Genomic DNA, 26,323 nt, shown 5'->3' with positions numbered 1-26,323 from the left:
CAAAAAAGTTTTCAGTGGGGGCTCTGCTTTCCAGTGTGTAATATATTCTCGGAAGGGGTAGCTTGACTTTCCTGTGACCAAACATTTGACAAAGATAACTGCTTAACACCTTAAGGCTATTTTCTAGGTCAGTGAGCAAATAGCGTATATTTTCATAACATAAAGCGGAGTCAAAGGGCTCTCTTCTTTCATTCATGTTTAAGTGATTTTCTCCAGATTGATGTAAAGCTGGTGAAAGGTGAGTGAAAGGAATGCAAAGTTGCACAGGGCTACGGTATAGTAATGAGAGGTGATATGTAGTGGGGTTAGCCTCAAAAGAGTAGAGTAAATCAGCCTGACTTTGTTGAGATCTCTCCCTTCTGAGTAGCTGGCAATATATTCCCCAAGACCAGCAAAACATTCCTTTTCATTAATACTGTTACTTATGTCAGAATTTGCTAAAATACCGTGAGGTATAAACATGATAGCAGTTATGTCCAGGATAAGACAGTTTATTTTGTGACTCAATCTTAAGAAAAGGGGGCCAAAAATGTTTGGTGGACAGTTTTTTTTTTTTTTTTTTTTTTAAATAAATCTTGTTAACTGTGTGCCTAAGAATGTATAAAGCATGGGAAAATTTGAGAATAGCAGGAGGGCTACAGAGCAAATGATTGAATAGGGCAGTTTTAGGCCAGTTATAGTTTAGAATTATGGAGGTAGTGCCAGGGATTAAAACTGTGTATCTGAAAATATTTAAGGATAATGTTTTAAGACTAATAACAATACTGAATTGTATTTTAAGAAAATATATCCTATCCTGTTAACAGAAGCATACATAATTATGGCCCTTTTTTTCTATTTAAAGCTTAAATTCGGTCTCTGTTAAGACTTCTTGGTCCCCTTTCATTTTTTCTTATTTACATGTAAATTTTAAGGGTTGGAACAATGTTGACAGGAGTAGCTAATAAGTTCTTTGATTCTTTAGAAAGAATATCAAGGCAACTCTAACTATATTAAGTATGTGAATGGGTAGTGTCCTTTTAAAGTTGTCAGTTACACTAATATAATGCTGCTAAATAGATATTGTACTATGATCTAAAATATTAGGTTAAATCTTGCTATATTTATCTGGAAAACCAGATTTAGTTAATGTAGAATACATGTAATTGATTTAGGTAAACAGGATTTGGCTTACTAGCTTAAGCCTCTGTTCTTTATAGAAACTTGGAGGGCTTCTACGCAGGTTTCTTTAATAAGAAGTGTACAGGGTATGGCACATGTTAAATTTGTTTTGATGCTTTTTAAAGAAAGGAAAAGGAGGGTGGGGAGCACAGAATAAAAATTCTACTTAATTTTCCAGGACGCTGTCTTTTTAATAGCAACAGAACACTCTGTTCCCTGTAAACTTTTTTTGTATCTTACTTCACTGACCTTGATGTAAATGTTAAAGCATCAATTATATCAAAAAAAATTCCAGCTACAGAATAGAGGGTTTAGTGTTACAGCTCACCAAGAGGTTCCTATAGCCTGAAGTCAATAAAGGCTTCAAGCACCGGCCTGTAAGCCTATCTCAGCATTTTTCCTCATAGGATGAGACAGCAGTTTGTATCATTATTGTAAAAATATCACAGTCTTGTGAGAGTTCACCAATAAAAATTTGATGAATGGAATCAATACAGTAGCTGACGCAGTGTTGAAATAAAAAGTAGTCTTCAAATAGATGATAATCTTAACATGTAAGAATTGATGGGGGGCTTTCAAAGATGGTATGGAAAGGGAAACAGTGCTTATTTGAGGTGAAGTTGGTTTCAGGATGAGAAGGTGTGATTAAAATATGTGTATCCCTTCACCTCTATTATTATTTGTAAAAACCAGAGGGGTGAACAGTTGTATTTTGAACATTTCACAGAACTGAGATGGTAAAAGGGAAGGCAAAATGTGTACATGAATAGCACAAGACTGGTCCAGTTGTCTTATTTGCAACTCTAGGGAAACCCGTCATAGCGTTCCTGTCTTATATGCCTTTTATGTAATGCATCCTCTTTACTCCAGCAGCTTCAATGGACCATCTGTGTGTTACCAGTACTGAGCTCAGCTTTTTGTGTTTAAACCAATGTGCTTAAATTCTTGCGTGTTTTTCCAACCTGGGTGTCAAGCCTGCAATATCAGGCCCTTATCATGGGTACATTATATTCAAAATTGTTTAAAAAAAAAAAAAAAAAGTTCGGTACCTTAAGGGAACTCTCTGGTTTCCATGACATAGCACCAAAATCTGTTTGATTTTTGCAGCACTGACATTATATTCCTTGAGAAGGTTATAACCCTGATAATAACCTAGTTGACAACAGATGTTTTTTTGCTTCAGAAAGAAACATATAAAGGTTTTCACCCTTGAGCTGAACTGAAAACAAGAGAGAATATCTCTTACCAGGCACATGTCACATAGGATATATAGGACTTAAAAAACGTAACTGTAACGTGTTAGAACTGTGTTTTTAATTCTCTTCTCATCTGCTGTCTTAATATTCTCTCTTTAAAAAAATTTTATTACATATAAGTAGCTGCCTCATAGTCTGTGGATGATTCTCAGCAGGATGAGTAGCTGTTGCATGAAGAACGTTTTCAGCTGGGGCCTGTATCCTGCTGTTCCCTCTTCGCTGTGCGGTTTGCTCAGGCTGCGCTGCCACGGACTGCTTCAGAGGTTCCTCTGAAAGCAAATGTCCTGCAAGGCTTAAGCCTTTGTTTTCCTCGCTTCAGTGTATATATACATATATATATATATGACAGCCTCAAATAAAACAACTTCTATTGCTTGATCTTCTCCTCTTGTCTGCCAGCAGATTTCAAGCTTCTAATAAATTCTTTAGTGCTTATCATACTGTTTTACATCCTGTCACCTCCTGTAACTTCAGTCTTCTCCCTCATATTAACCCACATGTGTAATATTGATACCAAGTTAGATGCGACTCTTAGAGAATTACAGATTTCAAAGGATGGTAAGACACTTTCTGCTTATTGTAGCTCTAGGCTACAACAGTTTGGCCCCTGAATCCAGCTGTCAGTGGAAAGTTCTTTTCCCCTCAGTGAGGAATTTGAGGTCAGTCCAGTTTTGCAGAAGCTTTTGTGACTTCTTATGTATACAGATTATTAACAGTGCCAATGAAATCATCTTACTATACACTAATTACTCTACATATTAATAGCTATTGTCAGCACCAGAGTCTGTGTAGTTCTGATTTTTCTACTCACTTGGTGTACACAAGCATGTTCTGTTTAAATTTTTCTTTTGATGTCTTTCTGGCTTTCTTGGCAGGGCTCAATACCAGACTTTCTGTATACCAGAGGACAGAAATATGTTAAATTCTTGGTACATTCTATGATGGTTCATAGTGATAGTGGGAATGAAGGCACCAAGAGCAGGGACTTGCAAAATGCATTTTGATTCCTCGGTCTTCAGTGGGAAGTTGATGTGCCAGCCAACTCGCGTGTTGTTAATGCGTTTGGCTGAGTTATAACCCCCTGTTCCTTCCACGTCCGAGCGTGGTCAGAGCTGAAGTTGGAAGCTCTGTGCTACCTTTACATTCCTGTGTCTTCTGTGGTGAAAGTAACTTCTTTCTCTTGTTGTAATACTGTTTAGGGCCCTCACTGGCAATATTTTCTGGGTCACAAACAAAATTCCTGTCTTTCTAAGCAAAGTGAATGTTTTGTAAATTCTTACTGTTAATGTTTATGGACTGTCCAGTTTTCTTTGTCTCAGCTATTTTTATGTTTTTTTTGTTTTGTTAAGTAATGATCACTGACTGATGTAGTCTATCTTTCTCATTTATTAAATGCATTTTTTTAAAATATGCTTAATGCAGATGTGTTACATCATATCAGAAGGGGAAAGAGAAAATGACCTGATTTTTTGCATGAAAGATCTAAATTTGAATTCAAGTGGAAATGTTTTATTTAGCTCTGGCTTCCAATACTTGATAAATTATTAGTAATTACAGTTTTTGAATGGGATATTGCTGGGGCCTTGAACTATACTCTGAAGGTATCTTTGTCATTTGGATTTTGTTCAAACTGCTTTGGTTTAGAAACTCAATTGTCTTTTTAGGATTTGACTAGAAATATTATACATCCTGAAAATTCCATTACTGAGGATGAGGATCTACCAAGTTACCTGAGATGAGGGGTAATGTTGCACTGAATGCATCAATTTGCCAGGATATGTATTAGATAAAAGTGAAGTTGTAAGGCTGAACTAACGTTGTGGCCTTATGCAAGGCTGACTATTCAGCTTCTGAGCAGGAGGACTTGCCTGTTAATTCCAGGACAGAGTTTCTGTTACAGCAGGTCTCTGAAGGTTTTGGTGAAAGCTCCGAAGTCAACCTAAATCTCAGCAAAATTAAGAGAAAGTGCTCAGTATTTGTTTTAAATCTGGTTGAATACTCTGTGATGAGATTGCATTGTCTTTCATAACAGTTGCTGTTCTGGCTGGGTGTGCCGGGAAGGAAATGGTCTCCTCAGCTTATGGAATATTTTCTGTCAATGGAAATGAGTAAATCTGGAAAAACATCACCAAGTCTGTGATTCTTGAGCAGTTTTTCCTCCTCTTCTCTTGTGAAACTAGTGGCTCAGGGGTGTTACCTTAGGAAATGGAAGTTCCAAGAACATGAATTACTCCTTGAAAAACAGGGTGAAAGGCTGGGAATTGAAAGTGAAGGAAACTGGCAGTTTCTTTGGGTTCATTCTAAGAAAACATTGCAAGGGTAGTACAGCAAGTCTTTTGTAATGTCATCAAGTTTTTGCTACTGCTCAACCTTACAGCTTTTCATTTGCAACAAAAGCAATATAATGATACTGAGACGTAAGTTGAGTGAAATGCTGCAAAGCTAATGTAAAATACATTCTTTATTCTATCTGACATCAGAAAAGAAAGAAAATGAGTTATGCTTCAGATGGAAGTAAGCCAGGGAACATCTGTTAAGAGAACTGTTGGAGAAATGTAAGGAGGAAGGAGCTGATGAAGAAGGGGGAAAAAATGAAGAAGGTATGTTGGAGAGGGGCTTTGTAATGAGCACTTAAGAGAACAGGCGGAGGCCCAGGAAATCTGTAATCTTACTTGCGTGTTTTAAAGATGCTGTGTATCCTTCAGGGAGGTTCAAAGGGGGTTTCTATGCAATGTAAATAACCATCCCATCAGTTAAGTGAAGTACTTCATTCTTAATGAAACTCAAGAACACTTGAGGTTCAGAGTGTTATTCTTAGCTCATAAACTCTGAGGCAGTGATAACACTTTTATTTGCCTGTCAAGGGACATGTATGCCTATGGCTAAAATTAGAAAAAGCTACTACAATGAAATACCTGTTCATCACTCAAGGTGTACTGAGGGCCCAATTCTCAGTATTCTCAGCTGGCTTATCCTGAATATGAGAGAGATTCTTAATAATTAGAGCAACAAGTGTACTAGCTAATAATTAAAATGTGTTTGCTACAGTCCTTACACTAATAGCATGAACACTGATTTTTCATGCTTGTCTGGGCATGAAATCAACAATATATTTGGGTTGGCTTAAGTTTAAAGGTGCCCATCTTTTCAGTTATCAAAGCACTAAACAGATTTGTCTGAACAATTGGGGAGGGGTGCATCTGTGGGAATTATGCCTAAGAAAGGAGATTGTCAGGTCTACGTTAAACAGCTGTTATGCCTCTATTTGAGATAAACACAGTAGATCAGAAATGTCTACTGGCTGTGGCCTGACATGAAACGCTTAATGCTGCTACTTGCCTTTCCACATATATTTTTTGTTAAGCAGTAATTTGCCTTCAGATGAGAACTCTGTTCCTGATGGCACTTTCTTATCTGCTGTGGTTGTCCGTACTACGTGCAGTCTTGATCTTAACTGACTGCAAGTAGTGCTAAATACTACTTTTCCTGTTCTTATGCCCTGTTTCTTCTCTTTAATCTTGTAAAGATCTAAGCAACTCTTTATTATTGGGTGCTTATTTGGTACTATGCATAGCGAGGTAAGAAACAATGCTTATAATATACCAGCAGTTTAGCCAGGGAGCCTAACAGGTGATAAAGCTGGTGAGATTTACTTACCTTTGGCAGTTATTTGCTTTTTCTTGCTTTCTGCTGCTTCTGTTTCTTGAAGAAGTGTTCAGGGCCTTTGTCCATGCAAAATAATGTAGAGAGTTGATGACTGGTATCTTTTTATTAGAAGCAATTAAATAAAAGGCCTGGCCTACATTAAAGAGTTTTATTGGCATGACTACATCAGAAGTAGCAGAAATCTGACTGGCATAAAATTATACAGCCAAAAGCCCTACGTAAAAGTAACTGGCATAGCATACGAGCAACCTGGGAGCATGTACTTTCTCTACCTGATTTTGGCTGATAAAGAAGGAATAACTCTTTTCTGAATGAAAGAGATGAAGGATATGAACCCACATCTCCCAGTCCTAAGTCAGTGTCCTAGACTGTAGAGTATGAGAGTGAAGCTGCCCCTGCTCATCTGAGGACTGGGTCTGGACCTTGAGAAGGAAGTATGCTTGACAAACCTGTTAAACTTCTGATTAAGAACATTCATTAACTGTTGATGAAAATTATTGTATTAGTGGAATAGTCATGTTAATTTGTTTCAGCTGAAAAGGACAGTGCTTTTGAGGAAACTGATCTAGATGGTAATTAATAGCTTAACATCCTACAGGGTCCAAGCAGGTGCAAAAGAAGCATTGAATTAACACAACCGAGAAACACTGAGTAATCCTGTGGAAAGGATGATCTGAGTTCAGCAGTTAAAATACCTTCCCTTTTTCAGAGGATTATGAAATGACTGTACCAGATTTCTTTTTCCCATTAGCTGTTTGCCAGACAATTGGTGTTTTCTCCTCTCTGGGAGTTGGGTTCCTCTTGATTCTTTTTTTTAACTCTTTATTGCGTAGTTAAATGAGCAGCAAAATATTGGTATGTTAAATGCTTCAGTTCTGGGATGATAATGCTCATATTTTAATGCCAGTGATTGACTTAACTACTGGAGTTCAACCTTGCAGTCATTCTCATGCTCAGTGTTCCAGCTTATAGTTTTAATACTTAAGTAAATCCATATATAAACAATATCTGCTCCATGATGACTGTGTTTAACAGAAGCAATCTAAAATTACTACTGTTGTTTTCATAGAGGTTATGTGAAAAGTTTATATTGATGCATTCATATCCTACATAATGTCAGTGCAGGGCAGCCTGTTGCAGGTTTTGGAAATATCTTAATATAATCCTGTATGAGTACAGCTATTTTGGGAACTCTGGTGCTGGGAGGAATATTGGGCTGCATTCTGCCCCCAGACTCATGTAATTGTTTCCCATTAATGCTGGGGGAACCACAGATATGTAAAGACAGAATCTAGCACCTTTCGGGAAAAACTTTGTCAAAGCTGTGACTAAAACTCGGATCTTGCTCAAACTGGATTTCCGGAGCGTGTGTCTGAGAGCTGTTGACTGTGGTTCAAAGTCAGCTTTACTCCTGTAGCAATACATCCTCAACATCCTGCTCAAACGGTCTTCTTATCATTGCTACATTAAGAAGGATGAGTCTTAGTTTCCAGCATACCTGAACATGTATAGTTGACTGCTGTGAACCTCAGTCTAGTTTGTGTCTGGCTAACTAGGAACAAGGCTCAGGGGGTGTTGTCACTTGCTGATTCTTTTTTCCTCCTTAGCTTGTTGCATTAAATGAGGATGCATCCCAACTCTGACCTGGGTCATGGTGGTGTGTATGATGCCCTTTATCTTTAGTCTAACAAAAAGTACAATGCAGGATTCTTCAGAGTAAACCAAAAGGGAGGAGTTTCCAAACCCTGCTGTGGTGAGGAGTGAGTAATGCGGGTCACGAGAACTGTAGGTAAGAAGTCGTCCTGCTGGCAACTCAGAATTCCTCACGAGCCATCAGGGCTTGGCCTACTTCCATCTCCTGCAAGTAGTTGCATAAAACAAATAGTGTCGGCAAGGTTAGTTAAATTCTAATTATTAAGTTAATGGAAGTCTTTGTCTGATTTTTCTCCCCCTTTCCTTCTCCTGCTTCCCCTCTCCCCATTGTTCTCTCCTCTTGTATGGATCTGCGTAACAGTCCCTCTGTCGTTACTGCATGTCACCATCGATTCTACTTGACGCTCCTCAAGAAATATAAAAGCTAATTACTGCCAAGCTATTTTTACAGGCTTCTTAATTACATTGCAACAAACTGCATTCCAAATTTCTAAGGATGTTGCCAAATGTGAATGAAAGGCGCTTTAAGGCAAAACAAACCGCATGCTGAATAGTTTCATTCCAGACAATATTGGTTTAAATGAGTGCCTGAACACTGATAAAGATGTTAATAATTAGAGGTTGTGTGTTATGCTTTGTTTCCAGCAGTTTATATGTTGAAAGAAATGTGATGTTCCCAGCTACAAGATGTTAATCTTCCATTTCATAGGAAGGGTGTTCCAGTGAAATTCCAGATCATAATTACTGTACAACCTGAGCAAATTGAAACTTGTATTCAGTGCTACACTGCAAAGTCTTGGGTTATTTTGGCCCTAGCTGCTATGGGAGACTTAAGGAAAGAGGGGAGGGCAAAGGAGAGGGCTCATTGGTGAGCCTTGATGCTACCATGATCACCTCATCATAAGGGTGCTAGCAGCTTTGGCTACCAGAAATGGTGCCTTATTTCTTCATAAGTTGAGACTTCAGCAGTGTTTCCAAGTGTAGAAAAAGAAGCCAAGATGAGACAGGAATTAACAGGGAGAATGTTATTTCTTTCACTTCTCATGAACTGTTATGTTTGTTGCAGCAATCAACCATTTTACAAGAAAAAAATTCACTTTCCTCCGAATCAGATTTCTTCTATTTTTTTCAAAGAATTTGATGAGATTCTAGTAGCTTCTGGACACCTTCGGCCTTCAGTGATGGGTCCATCTTTCAGATACTATGCATGCTATATTTAAGACCATCATATGCCCATTTCATCATCTTTTTTCTAGGCTGAGGAGTCCTGGTTTATACCAACATTTCTTGCATGTGCTTCAGTTCTTTTCAGTTCCCATTCATGACCTTGAACTAGAGATTGATGGTCAAACATCAGTCCCATATTTGACTTCTTGCTTGACCTCTTCTGGTTTGTTGGGCAGCAGTTCCTCCAGGAGGATCAGATGCCATATCTAGCTGTTCATCTGTGCAAGATTCTAGTGTTCGTTTGCTGCAAAGAATTTGGTTCTGAGAAGGCTGAGACAGAGGCATATTCCTATTGCTCCAGATGGTCTGCAGATGGTATATCGCTCAGTTTTTCTCAGCTTTCTCCTCATGTTGATGCCAAATGCAAGGACCTGACTATAGATCATAGACTCCGTGCCGTAATTGTAGTAGACCTGCCACCCTCCATCCACCCCTGCAAGGGCACTGGTATGGAGAATGCCATCATCTATTTTGGAATACCACCACATGTGGCCTGTGGTCCACACAATGAAATAGGTGCACTTTCTAGCTGCCAGGAATTGTTTCCAAGGTTTGTTTGTATGTCAGACACCTCAAATTTACTGTGGTCAACTTGAGAAGAAATTTGCTGTCTGTCAGAATCATTAGAGTCTGGGGCAAGTGAGAATAAGGAATTGTATCTATTTTCCAGATAAACTGAATTGCTCCAAAATCTAAATGCTTCATGCTAACTAAGATACCAAAGTGTATCTAGAGTGCAAAATATGATTAGAAGTCTCAGGAAAGAAAGATTATTTCTTCTTTTTAGTTTTGCTCTTGCTCAGAAGCGAAGAGTTATGTTAAAAATGAGAAATGGCAGTATTGTGGGGGAAATTAATAGCTTTATCTGCTTAAAAAAAAAAAAAAAAAAGGAAAGGAACCTCCCCCCCCCGAACTGTGCTCATTTAAATCAAGTTGTTTTTAATCTCAACTTCTGAACTAGTTCCAGTCCATAAATTCTCTCAGCTCCCTTCCTTTCCTGTCCACTTACAAGGAGAGTTTTTTATCCTCCCTTATTGCCACAAAACCCTTGTATTTCTTTTCTCTATTGTAACTACTAACCCCATGCCTTAACAATGACCATCACTCTCACAGAGCACATTAACTGGTATAAACAGCTCAAGAGTGCTAGTGACTTCTCTGCCAGGGTAAATCAGCACTCTCAGTTCACACATCCTTGGGCCAGGAGGATTGATTAAAAGCCCAACATGTCCATAAAGCTAGAATGTTAAGTAAATGACTTCCAAGGTTTCCATGTAAGAAAAGAAGAAAATAAATATAAGAAAAAACAAATCCAAAGAAAAGCCTTTGATCTGATGGCTGTCTGACATCTGTAACATTTCAGTTTCTAGAAAATAAGTGTGTCAATTTGTAACGTCTAGTTTTCAATGCAATTCAAATGTATTTTTTATATATTAGAAATACATTTTATGGACAGGAGGAAAATGACCTTCTTTCAAGGGTGTCTTCCTTCCTGAGCTGCAAAGGTTACCCAAGAACAGCTGTGTTCACACACTCACATTGCTCTGAGCAGGAAGAATTTTCTTTGCCAACTCCATTTCTTCAGACTGCAGCATTAGAAATGTAGATCTGATATGATGTTGAGCTGTACAGGGTGACAAGGAAAACAAATGCAATGGACTTGTTGCTTGCAGATAAAATACCAAGATTAACCTACTTGAATGATATGGCCTGAATGTGGTTTTCTTCATTTTGTGATTTTTCTACTCCTGAGTGGGAGCTGAGTTTCTGGGCTCGGTCCCTTCTGCTGCTGCAGGTATGTGGAAGGCTTCGAAGCCTCCTCCAGGGAGTATCTGCTGTATGAGAGTGCTCCCTGCCGGCTCGGAGCTGTGCCGGGGGGGGCATGCGCCCGACCAGGCAACGTCATTCTGTGCCACTGTCTGCAAGTCATGGGGCTGAGTTTGTCCATTACTGTCTGTTAGCAGCGAATGCCTCTCTCTGCGTCGTTCTCCCAGCCCTGTGCTCGGATCTTGCCTTTGCAGCACAGTAGCCCGACTACCGTTTCCCCTTCTGCAATCCCAGGTGCCAATGAGTGGGCAATCGGTGACTTGTTTTCCAAAGCTGTGCTTAGTGTGACGTGCCCTCAAGCAGGAGAGCAAGCTCGGTGAGGTACTGCAGGTGGGGTATCTCCTGGGAGGTACGCTCTCCAGGAATACAGCTCTGGCGTCCTCAGCTTTTCCTTAAACTGTGACTTTCCTATACTTCTGGCACATGGTTTGATACATGGGTCGCATTGCCCAAAATGTGGAGTCTTGAGTAAGGGAAAAGAGATCTGTGTACAGGAAAGCACCCCTGATGCTTACGTGGTTAGTGCTGGGGGCTATCAGGCTCTTGGATGATGTTGTAGTAGAATGCAGTGAAAGGTGGGCTTATATCCCAACAACCTAAACTGGACGCTCATGATTTATTAATTGAATGTATCTCTAATGCATACCTCATGTATTAAAAAAAAATTAGATAGTTCTGCCAGCTAAAGGAGGAGTGAAAATAAACTGTTTACCATAATAGAAATATTTTTTCTGTTTGTCATCTTTTCCAGGAGTCTTTTAGTAGTATTTTGATGCTCCTCATCCTTTTTCTGTCTCTCTCTCTCTCTTTTTTTTAATTTATTTATTAAGTAGCAAATGAAGTGGAAGCACAGGAAGCCTTTTAAACAGATACAGGATGTTGTTTAGTGATCTTTGTGCATACTGACTTCAGTTTTTCTTCTGTCATTACCCAGATCTGCAGTAGGGATTCCATTCCCTTCCTTAAGCTTCTCAGAAGCATAATTATAAATTTTAGGAATACAGCTTTGACTCTCTGAATTTCCACTTTAAAGGAGAGTCCTAGGCATTAACAAAACAAAATAGAACTACCCTGTTACTTTATTCCATAACTAACACTTCGCCTTGGCTAGTAGATACTAACTAACTTCCCATGCAACTTAGCCAAAGAGGGCCCAGGTTTTAGTCCAACCAGTTGACATCATCTGAGATTCCCAATACACAAATCAAAACTACAGCTTTGTATTTTTTTTTTTTTAAATAGATTGAAATTTCTGGGTACCTCTTTCTCTGCAGTGAATAACTTAGACAAAAAGTCATGTATGTATCTAACTATTTCTGCACGTATGAGTTCAAGTAACTGTTTTATCTTTCTCTCTCTGTCCTTAGAAGCAGAAACAGAAATTCTATTGGCCCAGGAAAGTATGGATATGGAAAAGTGCCATATATTTTACCTTTGCAAACTGATACTGGTCAGCAGCCTCAGAAACTTCGGAGGCAGCGACAGTCATCAAGGAACAATGTATTTCATCAGAGTCCAAGTCTCGGGAACACTTACAGCCAGGCAGCTAATCCTTCACTTCAACATGGGAATCTTTATCAAGAAGAAAGTAGACCTCAGGCTGGACATCAAGTCATAGGACCCTCAGTTTATCAGTCAACTTCATTTCCTGCATCTCAAAGTTTGTTTCATAATAGTGACTCAAACCATCATGGGTCTTCATCACGCCAGGTGGTCCAGGGTCAGCCTCAGCCTCAAAGGGCTGCAGCTATTGTGTGCATTGGCACCTACAAGCAATATAAACTCTGCAACACAAATGTAAGTCTGATCTTTCTATACTTAATTTTTAGGACAGCTTTTGCTTTCCCTAGTGTGCTAGATGTTCATGTCATCCAGGACCAAAACATTTCTTTTATTAATTTTATGAACATTTTTTGTGAACTTTTTTTTAAAAGTGTCTGGGAGAATACTGGAAGTAGATACATAATATTATAGTTATCTAATGACAGACATTTAAGGATTCTAAGCAGTCACTATACATACCAACATGTATGATTATGATTTGATGAAGGGAAAAACTGAATCACAGACAAGGTGAGTTTTTTCCATGTAAGAAATAAAAAAATGGAATCAGAATAGACTATATTATGAAAGCTTCCTACTTCTCAGTCCTGTAAGATAAGGCTGTCCTTTTGGGTATGATGTTCAGTGCTCTGAATAGCATTTAGAGCCAGCATCCAGTAGTTCAGCTCACTACTGTATCTTTCCATGGTGCTCTGTGCATTCTGTGACAGACGTTGTTTTTATCCGCATCCAAGCTACATGCTCTGATTTTGGTCTCCTAGCTTATTGGAGTGAAAACCTGTTATATTTTAATTTTTAACTGAAACTACTGTTATTACTTAATTCAGAAATGCCTGGCTGCATGTAGCTTTGTGCTCTGGAGCAGTTTCCCATTGTATGTGGGAAGCTAGTGAGGTTTTAATACTTCTCCCCATAAACAATTTCCATGATACTAACATTTTCAGTTTTTGGCTATGTTATTTCAGTATTTCCTAAAGTACCTCTTCATTATGTATCCTATTTGGGCTACTAATTTAATTTAATATTGCAGACTTCAAGAATATCCTATTTGGATATGATGAGCAGGGTGTTTTACAGCGGTTTCAGTACTTTGAAATAACAGGCCACGCATTTCTGGGTGCATATGTGAGTCTTAATCTGCCTGTTGGAGATCCTGCTTCATTTAATAGAGGCCTGCACAGTGGAACATATGATCAGGATAAGTAACATATGACCTAACCAAGTCAGGTGAGCGTCTTTTTGCATCTTAGCGTAGCGGCTATCACATTTGCTTTATTTATGAATAAAGTCCATGGATTGAGACTGGAGCAGTTCATTGAAAAGACATAATGTCAAGGAAGGTTTAGTGCATTTTTCTGAAATGGAAAGCATGAAAGAGTTGCTTTGAGCCTCTGTTACAAAAAAGTGTTTTTTTCTTTTTTTTGTTTTTTTTTTTGAAGGAAATGGGAAATGAACTTAGTGCCTAATTTGGAATGTGGTCTGTGCTGAATTTCGTCATTGGTGTTCTGGTGATACACATACATCCCAGTGGACAACACCCGAGCTCTCTGTTTTTCCTAATAAATCTTTCTTTATGAGCATATCCAACATTCCGGTTTGTGCATTGCTTCGAAATACTGTTAAGGGACTCTTCTCCTGTGTGATTAGCCTTTGTTTGGGATCCTCGTTTCTTTTCCATACATTGCTTTCCTCCTGTTCATCCCTGTCTTTATTTTGTTTGTTACCACATCAGTGCAAAAAGTTGAACAGTGTTCCATCTGACTAAAATGTAACAACAAGGTTTTCCAAAAGAAATTTCTTTTCACAGAGCGAAAGTTGAGGTGAGGAAGTTAGAAAAGAGGTGGAAGAAAGAAACAATCCCAGCTGGCTTAGATGATGGAGAAGAAAAGTGTATAGATGAAACTCGGTGAAAATGACAAGTGGGATGGAGAGAAGAGGGCTGTGAACTTGTGAGTTAGACAGTGGCAGGACATGCAGGTCAGTATGGTGAGTGGTCTGGCCATCCTCACATTTTTTGTTGGCAGTATAGGAACAGGAGTGAAGCAGAAGAGAAAAAATAGGTGAGCATTCTGTTGCATCTTTGCTGAGGTTGCATGTATCAATAGAGTTAAAAAGAAATCATTATTAATGTTATGTGAGGTATTTAATAAGAAGGGAAAATTGATGTAGCTCCTCCTAGACATGGAACTCTGCATGGGGATGTTCTTTAATAAAATTTCTGTTAGCCAGGGAGAAGCTGTGATTGGTGTTCAGGGTTATTTTCTCCCTAGAATGTGGTAATTAATGTACTTAAAAAGTGGCTAAGAACATTTATAGGCATAAAGGCCAGGATGAGCGCAAAACAAGGCTGATAGTATTTCACTTTGTTTGCTTGTTCTTCCCAATTAAACACTTCTGCACGTGGGCTTTAATTTATTTTTTATCAACAGTAACACACACCAAAGACCTTTTCAGCATGCAAAGAACAATATCTTTTTCTTTCTTCTTCTCTTTTTCTTATTCTTTCTGAAACATACAAAACAAAAATCTAATTTATCAAGAGGGAAGATTCTGTTAACTGTTATCCTGGTGTTTGGCCACTCCCTCTATAGTTTCTACTAAGGGCAGTTAGTTAATAACAAATTAAGTGAATCTGCCTTGATCCATTAGCTCATTTCCTCATCATTGTGCATTTATTTTTTTTCATTAATAGCTGAACTCATTTTACATGACTGACAGCCTGATTCATAAAAGTTAAACTTGCAGGTTTTGGTTAGCGAGAACCTCGGAAGTGCTTGTATTTGTTCAGGTGTTTTTGCAGGTTGTTAAACTGATTTTCTCATTGTATAAGTGGCTTCCCCTCTTCAGCACCTTGCATATATGCTTTGCACATGCTGTCCTCAGAATATACAACTGTCTGTCACCTTTTTAAGCATGAAACAAGCAGTAAATGTCTGTCCTTTACATGCAAGCAGCACTGACTGCATACATCGCTTACTGAAACCATACACTATTCTTAGTACAATAATACTCCCAAAACTTTAGTCTGTATTCCTCCAAAATAGTGAGTGATGAGTAAGTCTTTACTACTTTCCCCTCCTTGTCCCCCTGCATTGAAGCAAAGAGAATTATATGGGCTTGTGAATGAAGTAGAGTTCGAATGCAAACTTGTTTGCGTTGTTTGTCACTGGAACAAAGGAAACAACTCAAATGAAAGCATTTGCTGAACGTTTGCTGTTATCACTGCTCTCAATTGTTGCCAGTTTGCTAGCTCTCCATGAGTGTCTGAATGTGTGTGAATACATTTATAAATTAGCTTCAGGCTGAGGGTTGCTAGCGGAGTGCTCACAAGCAAACTTTCATAGTTCTGGGCACTTGAGTCGACGTGCTCTGCAGTGTAAATCTGGTAATGCCGAGTGCCCCTCTTTAAAGTCAGTTTTATCTAGTTTAATCTAGTTTTTCTCAAATGTAATTTAAATTATGGCTTATTAGTAAAGACATTAACTTTTAATATACTGTCCTTGGTGGCAAATGCAGGCCAGAAGGCCCTGCTTACCCTGACAGCTCATTCCCCTCCCTGTTCTGCAGTTCCCCCCCGATCTAAACTGCACCAATACAGTTGAGGGTGGAATTGCATGGCAGCCATGACCACTTACGTGCTTTGGTCAATAAACCTGAAAAATAAAATAGAGACCATTTAGATGATTCAGTTACAGCACAGCAAGAAGTGTGAAAAAAGAGGCAGCGGAGTTCATGTTTCAGTTTCACCATTAAGAGCAACACAAAATGGAACTAAAACCGGAATTGCCATTTGCTACAGACTGACGTATACTTTCGACCAAGTTTATACCGTTCTTTGTTTATGTGTTTGCAGAAACCAAGCTGAAACATGAAAGACTAATTGCTAGGAGCTCAGCAAAATGTTTATGAATGAAATTTTGCAAGGCCGGTCCAGTTCCATTCGTAGTTGCTAGCTTGCCCATTAGTTCATATGGATTATCAGCATGTCTCCAATTAGATTATGCTGCCCTTCCCAATATTTTATGTAATTGCTACTTAGCAAGAAGTCACTTATGTTTTGGAGAGGTATCTAGTTAGGATCAGAAAACTTCAGACATGCATATTAACATTATTCTGGTAGCGCACCTATAAAAAAAATCCAGCTCTTGTTTCCAAATAAGAGGGCTCTACTTGGATCTGTACTCTTGTGTGCAGAGAGCATCAGAATGACACCTGAGTAGAGAAGGCAAAGACCTGAAAAGATAATTTTGGATATGGAGAGTGGTCTTAAGGCTGAAGAGCTGAGGTGGAATGTAAGAGGCCAAGGGCCAATCCCCAGCTCTACCATGATGGGATAAATTAATATATTGCATTACCTAAAGAGCATTAGTGATGATGATGCTAATTTTGACTGGTGTGAGTTGAAACTTTTCCAGTGGAAGACTTTTTTGGATAGAGAATCCTATCAAATAGAATTGAAATATTCTGCAGGAATGCATTAAGTCCCTTAAAAACTGATGTGCCTGACTGTTGCCTAACCACATAGGTACACAGGCCACGTTGGCAGGCTCCCTGGGTGTCTGGAGGCTTGAGCTGTTTCACCAGCTTGCTGGCATTCTGCCCACGAGTTTTTGAAGTTTTCCATTATGTAGGAAATGAAACATTTCCAGTGTTTCAGTTTATAACAAAGGTGTGAGTGGAAATGTGTAATTTTGTATGGAACGGAAAAATGCAGTTTCCACACAGGTCTATTCACAAGTGATGTGGGATGCTGTAAGAACACGTATTCTTTATGTAGTTGGGATGCTCAAAGACTGAGATAAGGGCAAATCTATGCCTACCTATTTTAAAAGAACCTTTTTTACTCAAAAAGCTCCTTCTTATTCCCAAAGAGCTACTGTGTGGTTTATTTATATTATTTTTGAGATTTGTATGGAGTAGGTGTTTGGCGTAAATGGCAAAGTGGGGTTATGATGATATATCTCTTCCTGAGGAAATTTAACCTTTACTTTACGTGAGGAATTTTCCCTTCAAACACTGTGGGATTGTGTGTGCATTTAGTAGTCTGATGTTCTGTAGGTTTATAGGAAGCTTATTAAAAGCTTATGCAAGTTTACATTACTTTGGGTTGTACTGAGATTTCTATGACTGTTTTGATTTTTGCAGCAGAATTTCATAAATATCAATTAAGAATGCTTTGTCACTAATACAAACTTAATTTACTGGACACCGGCAGAAATACCGCTTGTTAGATGTTCTACATAATTTCATCAGTTGTTCCATATATGCAGAAGAATAACAGAGACATCTTTGAAGCTCTTGGACCACAGTTTTTCCTCAGCATCTCTGCACCTAGTGGCAGAGAACACTGGTTAGAAAACATCTTGTATTATGAAATTCTTATTAGAACATAAAATTTTTGGAAGCTGGCTGTCTTAAAATTAGGAAAAATGCTTTGAGGAAACTTTAAAAGCTTTCTCAGTTTGTTTGTTTTTTCTGTAAGTGTACTCTATGCTTCTGGAAATAACAAAACACAGTCAGCTGTTGTACACAAATTATTAACCTAGTAAAATGTTCATAATATGCCAGCATTGCCATTAGTCAGTCAAACCATCTTAATTCTGCCTCGTGCCATGCAGAAAGAACTTAATTATGTTTGAGGCTTCTCATGACATACTCCTATTTTAGAGTGAGCCTCTTCTACACCATGTTTTCCACTGAAATATTATGAAAGGTGGCATGGGATTCCTCCTGTTTGTTTGGAAATTCTGTAGCAAGTTCCTCTGCTGAATGCATTTATGTTTAACCCATAGGCAATAGTACTCCTGTTTGAAGCAAATGTCACACGTAAGTTGACGTTAAACATGAAGTAACTCATGCCATCCTGACTGTAGTCAGGATAATGTACCATGGTTAGAGTTCTCCCCACATCAAAATCCCTCCTCCTATTAAAATGTCCAAGTGCTCTTTGTGATGTTGAACCTAAATTTTCCATTTTTCTTGTATTTCATGCTACTGCTCCTATTTAGGAATCTTAAGGAATTCTCTTGTCTCCTCTTGATGTTTTATACCCTGTAGACAGTTTTATATTCTAATGTAAGAGCCAATTCATATACATTTAGCTCCTTTAGTGCTTCCTCAGACTGCTCCATTCAGGCTCCTTCTGTGAATTTCTTTTAAGTTGGCTACACTATTCTAGGACATGATGCGAAAGTCGGACATCTCGTTCGTATTCCATGTCTGAAAATATTTCACTGACATAGTGTTGAAAGCAGTTGGAATTCAACGTACAGAATCTGTTTTATTTTTGGCAGAAGAATATCAGGTAGTTTGAGAGCTCTACCTGCTCCGCAGTGATTTTGGAAATGGAGGACTTTTCAATTATAGATTTTTTGCTCTAAATGTTTATAAGCCACATTGCATTTACTGCTCTATGCGTGGTGTAATTTGGATGCTTAAGGAGTAATAATGTTTTTCAGAGAGCTTTATAATTCTCTCTAGAGAGCATTTTAGAATTTGGTATTTGAAATTAAAACACCATTGGGACTAAGATGTGTTGGCCTGGATTAAAGCGAGAAAAGACAGTTGCTTTAAAAATGTAATGCTTCATCTTCAGTTTTCATGTAGTGTAATGTATTACTTGAATTAGCAAAGAAGGAGGATTTCTAATTCCTATAAGTTATGTGAATATATCTATGCTAAGCTATGATTTTTTCTGAAGGACAAATTTATTCTGAATGTGACACCGAGTCTCCAAAAACTTTATGATTAGAAATTATATTTCTTCCCAATGCCTCACGAAGTCCACAAAAACTGTCGTATCCTAGTGATATATATTGTGTTTAAGGGAGCACTTAATTAATAGAGCCACAACTGAAACCCTTGGCAAGCTTGAAAAATACCTCGTTTGCGCACGAAGCTTGTACCAATGCGTAACACTGCAACGGAGCGATCTCCGAAAGCATCTCTGCAGCCTGGGTCGCTCTGTGCTGTTGCAGTGCCAGCACCTGTGTGGACCAGCTTTGCTGTTCTAGGAAATGGGAAGGGGGAGGGGGAAGTTTGGGCACGCTTAGGCTCTGTTTTGTTTTTAGAAAAGTCTTTACAAGTACTGATGGCATGGAGTAAGCCGTTCTCAAAACCGCTATACTGTCTTCAGCTAGTTGGCAGATAATGGATGTTCAGTACAGAGCTCTTGTCAGAAAGCAGTTGGTGCATTTGTGCTTTAGCTTAATCACTGGTGGCTGAAATTCACAGAGGCACTCAGCCTCACAATATATATTTTCCTGGTTTTTACTCAATCAGAGGTATAATTACCGCTAGTACTTCAGTATGTTGTGTTCCTGCAGTAAGCATTGAGCTGTATTTTTTTCAGTGAGGTTTATTATGAAGTTCTGAGTCTGTTAAATTAGTTGCATGGTGAGGTTTGAAAAGCTTGCATACTGGTTGAAGCTGGGTGAGGCTGAATTTGTGTCTGTGAATAGCTGAAGATTCAGATCCTCGTTTGTGTCTAGGAAAAATGCGATATAAAAACATTAGGAATCTGAGAGAATCAAAAACAAAATGCAAATCAAATGCCCCAAAGACTTCTTTCCTAATTTCTCAGCCAACTATGTGTGGTAGGTTTGATTTAGTCATTGGAAATGTCTGAGGAGTTACCTTTTTCTTCTTAAAGAATGTAAATGGAATTCATATGTCACAGAAGAGAGGAAGAAGGAAAAACATTCACAGTATCTGATCACTTCATCAGTTTTGAGTAGCAGTGTTAGCACTTGAAAGTGTTGTGGTAGTGATTCAGAAACTTCATTCTGTTGCTTGTTGAAGCAAATCAAAATTTTTTCCACAGTAAAACATGACTGCAGAATGATTTAGATGCATAGCCTCGTTATTATTCAAAAATAATATCTATATTAAGCTCTAAAGAGGAAACTAAGTAATGAAAAAAAATTGCAAATTCAGAATTTCAACTATCTAAAGATTAGATATCAGGTTATTGCATTCCTGACGTATTTGTAGATGTGTTTAAGTGTACTGTTAATTTGAGTAGTTTTCATTTATCAATATATGCAAGTGTTGTGGGAGCTATTTTAGAACATTCCAGCTTGTCTTTGTTTCTTTTTGTCAATTCATATTGACAGAAGTCTTTGTCCAAATTTCTGGTGGATGATTATTCAATAATACTGTAATTTGAACAAGAAATTTGCTTTTTATTCATATGTTAGTTTAATTGCATCCAGGTTTTAGGAGTAGAGGAGGCTGCAGATGTCTGGCAACTTTGTTCAAGGGAAATCCCTTGAATTAATTTACACATAACCTTTTTTTTTTTTTTTAAATTAAGCTTTTATGGACATTTGGTAAATATTCCCATTAATTAGAGGGATAGAAAACACCTCCTGTCATATGTCACCATGTGTATACATGAAAGGAGTAATTTTTTCCTGGCTCTTTTAGTATATTAGTCCAGTATTGCTGATAACAATGAACAAGTCTCAGGTGTGTTTGCAAACCAGCTAGCAAGAAAATAATATGAATTACGCTACTGCAGGATCTTGCAGCACAGGTACCCACCAGTACACTCCCAGTCCTCCCTCTCTGAGTGGAGGAAGTACGAAGTACAGGAGAAGCTGCCAAAATTAAGCTAAGAGTACTACAGAAGAAGATGATCTGCTAGCAATACTGTTGCTGGAGTTTTTAGTTTCGATTTCTGCTGTTTTTAAGCAGGTCTTGGAACCCGTGAACTGCAAATGGTCAAAACATGCCGAAAGTTAAGAAATATAACTGTAAGATTGCCACTAGCAAAGAGATGTTTCCTTGGTTAGGCAAGGAAGAGTTGCGTTGAAGGATGGCAGCCCAAAGCCTCTCCTCCAGAAGGGCCGGAGGTCGGAAGCTGGCACTCCGTGCTCTGGGGTGACCAGAACAGCTCGGTAAGGCCTTCTCACAGGACACGTTAAGAGCCAGCTGCCTACACAACAGTGCAAAACCCAGAAATAACTACAGTAGTGGTGAAATTGAGGGGGGTGGGGGGAGAAAAAAGGCTGTGGTGCTTTGTCTCTGCTTTGCTAGTGTGTCAGCCAAGTGTGCTGTGTGTTTGTCCAGAAATAACGCCTCTGAGTGCAACACATTGCAAGTGTAGTCACTAAGAGAGTTTTTTTCTGCGGACTGGTTGGGAATGCTGTTGATCTTTTTATTTTTGACTTCCAGCTGTGGGAAAGCCAATCCTGTATTTCTGAGGATTTTTGAGGAAAGAGTGCTAATGGACTGGGCAAGCCATAGCCGTGTCTGTGCAGCGTTAGCAAGGTTCGTTGGGGGGAAGGAAGCCAGGGAAACGTCCCCTGCTGCTGCTGGCCAACTCTCTTCTGTCTTCAACATCAACTTGCAATAACTTCTCAGCCAAGCAAGATACTGTTTTCTTCTGTGTTTCTGTCATTTGCATTATCATCTGCTAAAGATAGCAAGCGTACTAAGTATCTTGACCTGCTGCTTGGAGACCTTTGGGTCACTTTTTGATGACAATTTTCTGTGATGGTGCACAGTTTTACTTTGATCAGTGAAATATCAAAAGGACACCTTGAAGGTGACAAAGCCAAACCTGGAAAGGCTTAGAAATTTCAGAAAACTAGGGGTTTATGGACAATCTTATGGTAACTCTTGTGTGTTATGAAAATTATTTCATTGCCTAATCATATATTATTTTACCCCAGGGTCCCTGCATAAAACAGCAAGTCATTTATTAGTGATACACTACTCAATGTTACTCAGTTACTATGACTCTCTTTTACTCATTCTATGGCTCCCTGCCTTAAAATTGAGCATTGCTGAAGATGAGGAAAAATAACTTCTGTAGGGACCATTCATTGATATTATCATTGTAGTGTTTGATTTAACCTTCACAAAGTTGCTGTGCAATGGCAGGGTGTAATTCCTGCTGTAAGAAAGGGAGCTCAGATATGGAAGAATGAGGTTTAAAAGAATAAAAGAAGTATTCAATAATTTCAGTGCCCAGTGTTGAGTGACTGGAATTGGTGTTTTTACAATGTTTAATATCATATTTATTATTTGACAATAGCCAAAGCAAAATTTACATTGACCAAAACTGTAATTACGAGTTGGCAGCTCATCTGCAAATTGGATCCAGAGGTTTTCAGTCAGACACCCAAAATGGAAAGCACACAGTTATTCATGAGCTGAGAAAGGATTGGATTAAATTAATTGCACCATACATGATTTTTTTTCCTCCCCAAACTGGTATAGTGTCCAGTCCCAGAAACCAGGCCATCCTTCCTGTTCTTCATTCTGTACATCCAGTGCATTCCTACTAGCTTCTGCAGTAAATGAGACAGAGATTATGTAAATAACAGTCTTCTCACTAAACATTCCTGATTCATCCCCAGAGTAAGTCTGTCCTGCAGACCGAATGAGTCATAGGTCATATGGAGAGAAAAAATGCAATCATACAATTGAGAATGGACCTCCTAGTCGCAAGGAGCCAAATTAAATAGTAATTGCATGCAAAATCTCAGTTCTCATGTCTTCTGAGTTTAGGTTAAGCATTCTTTTAATGTCCTTTGACTTGCTGTATATGACATTCTAGTTTTAAAACAAAACAAAAAGCCTTCAAGACCTGAATCCCATCATGTGATATATCAGTATTCACATGACTCATTAGGCTGTTGCAACTGAGGCAATGGACTAACCAGTAGGAGGAATTCACCCTCTACTCAAACTGCAGGGGAATGGAAATGCTTTGCTGTGGTTTTAATAGGTTTTGTTCACCACAGGTGTTTCTGCCCTTCCTCCACGTACGTCTCTGCTCCCTTGCCTTCTAGCAGAAGCTCTCCCTTCGTGTTTTCTTGCTCAGCTACACTGCTCACTCTCTTAGTGCCTTCTCTAGTATTTCCATCTCTTCTTCCATTTCTTCCACCTCCAGTCCCCCCTCCTCCTGCCCAAGTTCCCTGTCCTCTCTGCCTCCAGTTTCACTTGCTTCTCAGTACCTTCATCAGCAGACTTGCTCATCCAGACTTCTCGGGAGCCGGCAAACAGAAGACAGATGTCCTGGTTTCATTTCTAGGGCCTGTCCCTGTTGCAGACCTCAAGAGCACATACCAATTATTGCCGGAAAACTTACCTTTCTTTTAGCCTCAGATTTGAGACAGACTTCTTGTAAACAAATTGTTCCAGTAGTTTAGCTGCAAAACCTTAACAAGGTTTTACTGAACATATGCAAAGTACTTTTATCAGTAATTTTTCAAAAGCTTGTGGCTTGGCTATATTTGGATAGATTTCCATACAAAACGCAAAAGATGCATTCTTGACAGAAAACACTTTCCTTGCTGACTTCAGTTCACTCATTAAAAGGAGATAGGTGCTTACATTTTGGGGGTTTAAAAAAAGATCAGAATATTTGAAGCATGGAAAAAAAATAAAACACTCCTCCCCTCTTATCTTTCTTTAGACTTATTCTTGGAGGAAATACTTTTGTCAAAAATGATGTTAAGACAGACACCAAGAGGGGGAGATTTTAGCCTGAATGGTTAAAGTTTGACAAACTCCTAAGTAAATAGACAGTGCTACAAGCTGTAGCTATACCAGGGCATTATGAAATCTGATAAATGTATCTGCTTGTTAGTTTAATGTGCTTTTTTTAAAGAAGTATTCCCTAGGAAGAAAAGATATATTGCAGAAGCTGAGCATGTGTTGTATCAAAAACTGTTTGTGAATGTGATTTCTGATGGAAACGAGCTCCAAAATATGAATAGTGCTGTAATTTCTGCAAAGAAATGACCAAGAGGTTGCAGGAGCCAGGTGTAAGCTGCAGTTATGGTGCTCTGCAACTGTTCACGTTGTGTGGGAGACGTGTTCCATATTTAGGTCCACGGAGCGTCTTTTTAAAAATTTTGTTTCTAATTCATGGTCAGTAGTACTTGCTCCCTTTTAGAACAAAATGCGTGCTCACAACAGATTGACCAGAATTCACTCTAGACTCAGGAACTGTACATTTGTGCCTCACGTAACGCTGCATAAACATTCTGCTTGGAAACAATTCTCTTGTAGCTGTGAATTTGTCTATTTTCCCCCTTTTTACTGTTCTGTACAATTACACAGGAACAAGACTTTTTTCATTCCTATATTTCTGTTGCCCAGTCTTCCGCTGAAGTAGGGATCCCCCACTAATAATACTGTGCTTATTTGCCATAATAATAATTTTTAATTAAAACTTGGAATATGGTGGTAGGATAAATCAGAAACTCCCCGGAAGCTTTAGCCCTGCTGCTGGATCTATTCAGAGAGTCCCTCCTCCCTCACAGAGGCCAGTCAGTTAAATGGAATGCATACAATTGAATTGCCATATATTTCTGTTTTCTATATTCCATATAGAAAGCTCTACTAGAGGATTATTCCCACACAGTTGTGATGCTGGTAGAATAAAAGAATAAAATAATGAAACCTACCCAACATATAGGCTGTACCCCAGAAAAAAAGAGGCTATTCTAAGAACAATGGTCTTTAAAAATGAAATAAAATATTGCCAGAAATTCTATTATAGGTTATGTTAAATCGGCATAATTTTCCGTAAACTATAGGGATGAAATATATCAACTCTGCCTTCTCTAACTCTGATTTTCATCAAATAAGGGTTTGGCTCAAGGTCTTTCAAAGCTGATGTCGGTACCTTTTTACAAGGATTTTGGAGTGACCAATTTTTCTAGTATAGAGAATCCTATTTTTATAAAAATTCTGTCAGAGCAGGGTTGTTTTTAGCTATTATTGTTATTATTTGGCTATTATATTAAAGCAACTATTCTAGGGACATAAATCTCTCATTTTCTGGTGAGGACTACTGAAGTGTGCCCTGTTTCTATGATATATTGGAAGAATGCAGACAGATGAGACCCTGAATCAGCAGCAAGGCTGAACGCTCCCCTGTTGAGGCATTCTTTAGACTCTAAGCCAGCTTTTGGCAAATGGAAATAACTTTTCATTGACTTCCCGTTAAATGAGGCAGTAGTGTGCAGTTTAAGCACCATGAGCATTATATAGAATTTCTAAATATAGATGTTTGAATGGAACGATTCTCGTATTTGCTGGATTTTTTTTTATGCAGCATATTTGTATAGAAAGATGATACCACTGTTGAGCCCGAGAGTAGCCATTGTGCAATGCAGTTAAGATTTTTGTTGCAAATGCCAAGTTTTTGATGCTTGATTGGGTTCATCTAAAGAGTATTCTGTGCGCACTCCAGTCTCAATGCTGAAGCACCTCTTCACTCAGGGAATTGAGCACTAAAATAAATTTGGGATGATGTAAAATAATAACTACTTTTTGAAAAAATGCTTTGGAATGAGGTGATAGTCATCTGGTCTTTCACTGCATCAAAGAAAGTCTAGCAGCAGTCAGCAGGCTTGATCATTGGCAGGTGTGAATAGGCGTAGCTCTGACTTTGATAGCATACTTGAGTATCGCTTTACACCAGATGATGTTCTGTTCCAGCATAGTCTTTCTTTTTTCCTTTCTTTTTTTTTCTCCCTTCCGTCCCCATTTTCTAATTATTAAACATAGATGTTGTAGAAACCAGTTTTTGTTTCTCAATTTATTTTTATTTTTTTGGAATAACATTTGTAAAACTTTAGCAATAGTCAGAAATTTGATTTCCTTAAAATGGAGATGCTAGGTGCAAGCTAGGAACTGTACTACTAATTTTCCTACCACAGCTCTTTGGTGAGCCCCTTCTAAGCCTGTGATGCCAAGCATTTCCTGGCATGCACGTTAGATCAGTATGGATACTTTATGTGGGGTGGATGAGTGGCTAAAATTAATTTTATTTAAAACTGAAGCTGAACTTGAATCCTTTCTAAGTTCTTGAAAATCTAAAATAAAATCAGTTGTTTCAGTCTAATCAGATGGATTTGTCAGTGAGAAGTAAAGACCCCCCCCAAACCTGTAAATTAAGCAAAAATACTTATTTTTCCACCTGTTTGGTTGAGCTTTCTTTCCCA

At 38.5% G+C, this 26,323-nt stretch overlaps 1 protein-coding gene across 3 annotated transcripts in view; it reads left to right on the top strand.

Moving 5' to 3' along the window:
• The window catches only part of THSD4 (thrombospondin type 1 domain containing 4), a 448,823-nt gene that overhangs the window by 97,746 nt on the left and 324,754 nt on the right, over window positions 1–26,323 (top strand). For all 3 annotated transcript variants that reach the window (XM_064517464.1, XM_064517462.1, XM_064517465.1), the window contains one exon: window positions 12,158–12,587. In XM_064517464.1, coding sequence (XP_064373534.1) covers window positions 12,158–12,587 — 430 coding nt within the window. The remainder of the gene's footprint in view (window positions 1–12,157; window positions 12,588–26,323) is intronic.

This window comes from Dromaius novaehollandiae, chromosome 10 (assembly GCF_036370855.1).
Source record: "Dromaius novaehollandiae isolate bDroNov1 chromosome 10, bDroNov1.hap1, whole genome shotgun sequence".
Lineage (NCBI taxonomy): Eukaryota > Metazoa > Chordata > Aves > Casuariiformes > Dromaiidae > Dromaius > Dromaius novaehollandiae.
Note: the sequence above shows the minus strand (reverse complement) of the source record. Positions and strands in the feature narration are given on the sequence as shown.